At 36.3% G+C, this 8,707-nt stretch overlaps 1 protein-coding gene across 3 annotated transcripts; it reads right to left on the reverse strand.

Annotated features, from left to right (window-relative positions):
- Window positions 1-3,146: 3,146 nt before the first annotated feature.
- On the reverse strand, window positions 3,147-8,658 carry PHOSPHO2 (phosphatase, orphan 2). Of its 3 annotated transcripts, none has more exons than XM_043894738.1 (3): window positions 8,532-8,658; window positions 7,862-7,895; window positions 3,147-3,909 (listed from the first exon to the last, which is right to left on the reverse strand). In XM_043894738.1, the coding sequence occupies exon 3, from the start codon at window positions 3,881-3,883 to the stop codon at window positions 3,158-3,160; it is 726 nt and encodes a 241-aa protein (XP_043750673.1). In that variant the 5' UTR covers window positions 3,884-3,909; window positions 7,862-7,895; window positions 8,532-8,658; the 3' UTR covers window positions 3,147-3,157. The 3 variants fall into 3 exon arrangements, with proteins under 3 accessions (XP_043750673.1, XP_043750675.1, XP_043750674.1); XM_043894740.1 differs by having other exon boundaries at window positions 8,442-8,646; XM_043894739.1 differs by having other exon boundaries at window positions 8,408-8,646.
- Between the last annotated feature and the right edge of the window lie 49 nt (window positions 8,659-8,707).

Consider the following 8,707-nt stretch of genomic DNA (forward strand, 5'->3'; position numbering starts at 1 on the left):
AAGAAGCAGTGACAGACTTTATCTTCTTGGACTCCAAAGTCATTGCAGATGGTAACTGCAGCCACGAAATTAAAAGATGCTTGCTCCTTGAAAGGAAGGCTATGACAAATCTACAATGTATTAAAAAGCAAAGACATCATTTTACTGACAAAGGTCCATATAGTCAAAGCTATGATTTTTCCAGTAGTCATGTACAGATTTGAGAGTTGAACAATAAATAATACTGAGCGCCTTCGAACTGTGGTGGCAAGAGAAGACTCTTGAGAGTCCCTTGGACAGCAAGGAGATCAAACCAGTCAATCCTAAAGGAAATTAACCCTGAATATTCATTGGAAGGATTGATGCTCAAGCTGAAGTTCCAATACTTTGGCCACCTGATGCAAAGAGCTGACTCATTGGAAAAGACCCTGATGCTGGGAAAAATCAAAGGCAGGAGATGGGGATGACAGAGGATAAGATGGTTGGATGGCATCACCAACTCGATGGACACAAGCCTAAGCAAACTCTGGGAGATAGTGGACAGGGAAGTCTGGCATGCTGTAGTCCATGGGGTCACAAAGAGTTAGCGACTAAACAATAGCAACTAAACTAAACACAACTTAGCGACTAAACAATATTCTGTAGATCAGGAGTCCAAACATAGCTCAAAAGGGCCTGTTTCAGGGTCTTACAAGGTTAAATCAAGGTGTTAGCCTGAGCTGTGATCTCAGCTGAGGTTCCACTACCCAAACTCACATGGTTGCAGTATTCAGTTTTCTGTAGACTTTTGGACCTAGGACCTACTTCTTGTTATCATTTGGAGGCCACCCTCAGTTGTTTGCCATGTGGCCCTCTCGGAAGGCCAGTTCATAACATGGCAGCTTGCTTCTTCAAAATCACCAAGGGAGAGAGTTTATTAAGATCAACATAAGAATCTGACATAATATAATCATATACAGATTAATAACATATCCCATCATCTTTGTGGTAATGTATTGATTAGAAGCAAGTCCTCAAGTCCTATCACCTTCTCCACACATACACAGAGCCAAGACCAGCTTATAATTATGGGGGTTACCTTATAGACTGCTCACCATACTAAGGATAGTAACTTCCTCGTAAGACAGTTCAGATTTGCTTTAGCCAAGCATCTGGGAACTCTAAAAACTGTAGATAACTTCAGTCCAATTTCAGGGATTGAGAGTATTCAGAGGTGAGCTGCCTGCCCTTTGAAGCCCTGCTTACTTCTGTTAAGTAAGAAGCAAGCATGTCACTGTTACACATCATGGGCAGCCTTCTGGGATCATTATTCAAAGAGGAAGAGTTTATCACCGCAGGCCTCATACTTCAATACCTCTTCCCTCAGGTCCCAATAAATTGTCAAGATAGCAACTTCGTATCTCAGATGCCATTCAGAGAATGCCCAGCCCTTTCAGGGAAAAGCAGCTCACTACTTAAGTTCTTAGGGTTCCTTAGTAATTTTTTATCATCATCAGTTCTCTCATGTCTTTAAGCAGATATTTTAAAAATCTGTTTAGTTATCAGCTTTCCAGATGCAAGCTGTAGAAGATCTGGTCCAAATTACTTGATCTATAACAACTACAGAAGAAAGTCTTATGGTTTTTTTAACATCTATAATTTATCATTTGCTTCAACTTGTAGAGAAATCCCAATTTATAACAGTGTTTCAACATAATCTAACCAGTTAATTTAAAGCAAGACAAAGTTTACTTTCTCAACTTGGAAAAAAATAAAAGTACCAATTTTTTTCCCATAAAAGTACATTGAACATTTTTATTTCTGGAGCTTTCCATATGGAAAACAAAATCCTAACATTATTATATAGCGAGTATTTATGCCTACAACATGTGAACCTAGAAATTAACATGGTACTACAAAATGTTCTAGGTCAGTTGACATTTTGCTAATATCCCTATATAAAACAGCTTCTTAAATGCTGAATATTCCTACAAATTATGTATTACATCACTCAATACTTAACTGCCAAAGAGTAATAACATACTGATTAAATCAGCATTCTGGAGTTATAGTCTGTGATGATGATATTAATTTAAAATATTTGCTTCTGTAAATGACATTCCAATCACTTCTCCAAACTTATTCCTGACTTAGTTCTAGAAGAGGAAATAAATTACTTTGAATAAATAAAATAAAATAAAGTATTTGGCCTTTCAATAAATAAATAAATAAAATATTTGGCCTTTCAAAGATTTAGAAAATTAATATCATTTGAACTTATAATGTTCAGCAAGTTTTAGCACGAGTGATTTTGTTTCACAAGGCTTATCCTTTACATAAACTGTTCATTCTCCATTTTTGTAATCATTTGTAGTAATTTTTTTTAATAAAATGCATTGTTCAAAGTTTTCTGAGAAATGGGATTTGCAGTTCTCTCCAACACCCAAAGCATATTACTTATCATTTATCAATTGTGTGAATTTCCCTTCTTCATTTGTATTCCAAATATACGAAGTTCAAGTAAAAAATAAATAAATATTTGAAGAACATTAATTTGTATTTCATTTCAAAAGGAAATTGTGAAATTGATGAAAACTGGGACAAGATAATGAATTCTTATCTCTAAAATTAATTGATTTGGAACTAGTGAATTCTTATGTGAATTAAGAATTAGGTTATATTTTTAAGATCTGTAACTGCTAGATATGCTTTGGAAATAAATACCTAAGTGAAACTCAGACTATTCTCTCTGGGAATAAATTTAAAAATATAATCTGTCTATTAACCATCTTTGGTAGAGACCACTAGTTGCACTTACCTCAATTTTGTACTCCATTTTCCCCCAATTTTTCCTAGGCATATGACCATCTGGAATAAAAGCTACATTTTTCATCCTTCCTTGTAGTTAGGTATTGTAAGTTTTGACCAATGAAATTTAAATGAGGTTGCAACCTTCTCTCACTATCCTCCTTGCTGGCCAGAATGTTGATGTGACAGATGGAGTTTGAACAGCAATCTTGGATCATGAGTTGGAAGCCAAGTGCTGAGGTTGGTAGAGCAGACAGACTTTGAGATACTAAATTCTGAAATTCTTTTAAGTGAGAGGAAAAACTCTTTCTCTTTTTAAAAGCCACTGTTATTTGGAGTTTTATGCTGCTATATCTAACCTTAACTGATACACATTTCAATTGTTGGCATATTATTCCTTTATTAGAAATTGTAAATAAGAAATTATTTCAACACCTGAAGACCAAGATACAACAGAAGATTCCATAGGCTCAAGATTTTGACACATCCTATAAAGAGTTTTCTGTAACGCATATCCCTTCCGTGGCATAGCAACATCGTTCTTCTTTAAAAAAGTTACTGGACAGACATCATTTCCTCCATCACCTATATAAACAATTCGTGTATAATTCACTCCTTGTTGTAACTGCTCACCTACAAATTCTACTAAAACTACATTTTTGCAAAGATTTTGGGGGCACCGAGTGCAAGAATGAGTGTGATGTTTTTCCACAGTGAGATGACCACTGCTATCAAATGCTGCTGGATTTGTAAACACTTTATCAAACACATCATGAAAATTGGCAGCTTCTAAAACCCAATCTATGAAGACTGAATTTGAATCTGAAATAATGATGCAGTCAAATTTATTCTTGTTCTTTCTTATAAAGTTTAAAAGTTCCACCATCCCTGGAGTGAAAGGCATTGATATCATTGCTCTCTTCATTTCATCTTCTCTTACACCTTCATCTCCCAAATACTTAAAGACTCTGCCCATAAATTCTGTCCAAAATCCCTTTTTGTAAGAATCTTGCAGTTCAATAGGAAGCTTTTTCTCTGGAGCACATTGTACAATCCAGGTGTCACTATTATCATCTATGATTGTATTGTCAAAGTCAAAAACCAACAAAATTTTCATGGTTCCAGAAACAGATTTGGGTTACCCTGGAAAAGAAGAAATGTTATTTCCTAAACATATGTTGTTTTATATATCTAGCTATGAGGTGAAGTGTGAAAGCATTAGTCACTCAGTCGTGTTTGACTCTTTGCAACTTCATGGACTGTAGCCCACCAGGCTCCTCTGTCCGTGGAATTCTCCAGGCAAGCACACTGGAGTGGGTAGCCATTCCCTCCTCCAGGGGATCTTCCCGCCCTGGGATGGGACCTGGGTCTCTCACATTGCAGGCAGATTATTTACCATCTGAACCACCAGGAAAGCCCCACCTAGCTATAGTTACCTATCTAACAACTCTTAATCTGCTAAAAAACAAAGGATGAATAACAAGTTAAAATGACCAAGCACTATAAGACCCACTATTTAAGCACTTTTCCCTAAGCAAAGTTCATATCTGAGTATGTTAAATGAATGGAAAACAGAGTATCTAAAAAGGATACTCATATTATTGTGTTCCTGAGGAAGTGATTCTTTGAGCATTCAGAATTAAACTATAGAACAATTCAACGAGAGAAGCAATGAAACAATTATCCCCTTCAAGTTTAATTCAGAAAAGTTGTAAAATAAGACCAGAAAAATGTAGGCTAATCATTCTTATTGTCTTTAAATTATCGATCACAAACTTATTAGTTTAAAATATTTACAATAATCTTCGTACTAAATAATAGGTCATGTACAATACAGATTCTCTGTGAACTAACCAAAATTCTGACCAAATTTAACATAATGTGAAATCTTGTAAACCTAAAATAACTTTTCTAAAAAGGTTTTTAGCTTGAAATCATTGCCAATGTTAATCAAACGGTTGCTTGATGCTGTACCTGAAATTCTAAACAAATTACTTGAACTGGAAGTGGATTAAATTCTCCCAGACTAGAAATAACTTGTGTTAACAAAACCACATTTATTTATATTTTCTCTAGACAGTTTAGCTCTGGAGTTCCAAATAATCTGGATATAAGTGAGTAATCACACTGCTTTTGATATGATAATTACTCAAGTCTCTATTTTCATTAAAAGATAATGAAGGTCATTAGCTGTAAATTTCAAGAGAAAAAGAAAGAATAAACTGGTCATAGATGGTATGAATATCATCATGTAAAAAAGGTAATTATACAGAATTCCCAGGAAAAGTTGCAATTAATGTCTGTAAACTAAAAAAAAAAAACAATTTTTTTTTAAAGAGTAATTGATATTTTTTGAGATATCTGGACTAAGACATTGGACTAAAAACCTCACAATCTCACTGTCTCATTTAACTGTCAGAAGCTCATTTAGTAGGATTATTATCTTCATCTTAAAGATATGTAAGGGCTTCCCTGGTGGCTCAAAGACAGTAAAGAATCAGCCTGCAATGCAGGAGACCTGGGTTCGATTCCTGGGTTGGGAAGAACCCTTGCAGGAGGGCATGGCAACCCATTCCAGTATTCTTGCCTAGAGAATTCCCATGGACAGAAAAGCCTGGTGGGCTACAGTCTATGGGGTCACAAAGAGTCAGACACGACTGAGCTTCCAAGCACACCTAAAGATATGTAAACAGGAGCTCAAGTATTAAGTTGGTTAAGTATTAGTTAAATGGCAGAGCTAGAATTCGGATTCAAGTCTGCCTGACTCCAAAGTTCATGCTTTAGTAACACATTCTAGTGCCTAAGAAATAGAATAAAGACTATAAATCAGTTTAAAATAAAATAGTAAGCCAATTTGATGAAAAGATGTTAAATATAAAAACACCGATTAATTTCAATGTATACACTAACCATGATATTGTATCTGTGATCTACTTTACAACCATTCTGAGGTTTTAGTAAGAAGTTCCAAAAAGAAAAGTGAAGAACCTCATCAAAAAGAAAAAAAGAAGAGATCAATTAAAAATAGAAAACATGATATTTATCTATATGTGAGTGAAGTGAAGTCGCTCAGTCGTGTCCAACTCTGCAACTCCATGGGCTGTAGCCTGCCAGTCTTCTCAGTCCAAAGGATTTTCTAGGCAAGAATACTGGAGTGGTTTGCCATTTCCTTCTCCAGGGGATCTTCCCAACTCAGGGATCAAATCCTGGTCTCCGCACTGCAGGCACATTCTTTACCATCTGAGCCACACATGATCATATCTATATGTATTCTCTGGTTTATGATAGATACGCAGTAATTGAAACTGAGACTAGAGCTCATGACTCATATACAAGTAAGCATTTTTGGTCTCTCAATTTAGAAAATCTGGAGAACAACTAACCAAGAGATTGTATCTCCTGTTGTATGCATTTAGATGGCATAAAATATTCTGATAGTCTGGATCCTTGAATCACTAAATGTCTATCCAGGGGTCTCTGATTGGCTTTCAGAGATTTAAGTGCAGAATTCATTCTCCCTAGAAACAATGTAATAAATAACAATAAAGCACAGTTGACAATCCCATTAGAACTGCACCTAAGCACATTTTAAATTAAAATGCTTTTTAGGCATTCTGAATTTATACATAGTTTAAAAAATTTTTGCAAATGTAACTCACTGTGGGTTGAAAAGTGTTTCAAGCCTAGACTTAATCAGCCACAAGTTACTAAAATCCCTGCAATATTAACCTCCAAATAAGATGTATCATAAACCTGAAGTTAACAAAGTTCCAACTGTGTTAACTCAGTTTCACTGCTAACTACTAATTTTTATCAACTGTACTTTTCCTAATTTTAGATCTTTTTCTATTAGTTTTTTTCCCCACCACTCAACACAAACCTTTTTTAAAAAAAATACTTACCCAATTTAGTATTTCCAAGACAATCTTCCTTCAGCATACAGCTTAGGTTAAATAGTCATGACTATCTTCATCTTTAAACACCCACCAGTTTCTAACCAACATTACTCCTACGCTATATGCAGGGGAAAAAGTCTTCTGGTTTGGAGCAAGGGAATGGAGACTTCTTAAATTGTAAAATAAAAGAATTTAAGACATTTTAAAATTTATGTTTTCTAATACGCTTTCTTTTACATCAGAAAAGCACCTACTGGCACTGGGAGAAATAAAATTTTGTTTAAACAAAAAGTTTAAATACAAAACAGGGAATGTCATGTTAATATAAGTTCCAGTAATGAAAACTAGAACTTACATACAAGAATAGGGAACTGCTTAAATAAGATATGCACGATAGTCACATAACAGAACATCTATTTCAGCAGTAAAAGCTTAAGATGTTCAAATTAAACAAGTCACAAGAGTGTTTACAGTATAATCTCATTTTTGTTTTTAAAAAAGAAATATCTGTGTACAGTGGTAGCATCAACTGCAGTTTCTACACTGATTTTGTAATAAAGGTGTTCCCCTCCAAATAATTTAAGCTCTGTTTCAAAGTGCATATGCTACCTTCTTAATTTCACAACAAAGGGGAAAAAAAGGAGTGGAGGTCAGAGTGGGTAAATAATTTTAGATACACTTGGCTGTAAAGATCCATGCACCAGTTAGAACCAAGTGCTGTTAAGTGAAATCATTAACTGAACATTATGTCAAACTTGCAAATTACTGACACCAAATCTTGTAAGATTCAATACTTTTTGTAACCAATTCAGTTAAAATTCCACAGAATTTTTGTTGAGATCATCTCCTTGGGTCTCTAGTGGTTCTGCATAGCTTGTAAACAAGGTACTCACTGCCCTTTGCTCTGGACTGTTGTCTCAAAAATGTTATGTACAGCGAACAGTTTTAAAAGGCATGCATCCTATGGCAACTGGGGCAAAATTACTGATATTCTGGATACTGCTGTAATTCATCACGCATCTAGGGGGCTGCATCTTCTACAAAACTGTGGCAGGCTAAGTTGTTAGCATGCAAGCAAAGTAAAATCTCTCTCTTGCCAGTTTCTTACTTTTTTAAAACTATGCTTCCAAAAACCCACCAATGTTATATGTGCAAAACTATATTTCAACAAGTATTTTTATTAATCCTCTCATACTTACCAGCATTATTACGATGGATCATCTGATAGAAAACCTGAAGAAAAATAGTACGACTATGTGTTAGAACTTTAGTGACTAAAAATCTTACCTCCCTTACCAAACTGAGCAACTCCAATTTGATGCCTAATGTGTATGTGTTGTACCCAACTAGCTTGTAATCATTTGTACCTCGATTTGTTAGCAAAGGATCTTTTGAAATCAAGTCTCTATCCACTCTTAACAGGTTTGTGTGTCCTTTGAGGTCTGACTGGTCCTCCAAATACATTCAATTTAGTATAGTATATTTACTGAGCGATTAAAGATTTCTTAAAGGTCATAACATGAATATTTCAATCCAAGTTTTAACATTCCGATTTAAAAAAACAAAAACAACTACGCCCCATCTAGTCCGGACATGCCTTAGAAACCAAAGTATTTAAAAACAGATTTTCTGTCAATTAATTCTTGAGTATCCACAGTTAAGGGAGCAGGGCTTTGCCCTTCTTACTCCCGCGAGGAGGTCCATGGGCCACACACGCCAAGCCCAGGCCTCGTTCTCCCACACACCTGCCCGGTACATCCCCAAAATACGGGCAGGAACCTAATTTGGTGTCGTTTCCCGCGGGGTGACGGGGATGACGATGGGAGCATCAGGCCGAGCGCGGCCGGGTCCCCAGGACTCCTCACTGACCGAAGCCAGGGATCGCAGCCATGCTAGACTCGGCGCGGCTCCCGAGTACTCTGTCCGCCAGCCTCGTCCGGGGGCCTGAAAAAGAGTTCCGCCTGACTCGGACGCCGGGCCTTGACTTCCCGCGCAGGCGCACTCTCCCTTCCCCATAGCCTACAACTGCGCGTTCTTCGTTCCTC

Source organism: Cervus elaphus, chromosome 33, assembly GCF_910594005.1.
Source record: "Cervus elaphus chromosome 33, mCerEla1.1, whole genome shotgun sequence".
Taxonomy (NCBI): domain Eukaryota; kingdom Metazoa; phylum Chordata; class Mammalia; order Artiodactyla; family Cervidae; genus Cervus; species Cervus elaphus.

Excerpts from the sequence above, each read along its gene's own strand:
- PHOSPHO2 (XM_043894738.1), bottom strand. The coding sequence starts at position 3,883 with ATGAAAATTTTGTTGGTTTTTGACTTTGACAATACAATCATAGATGAT.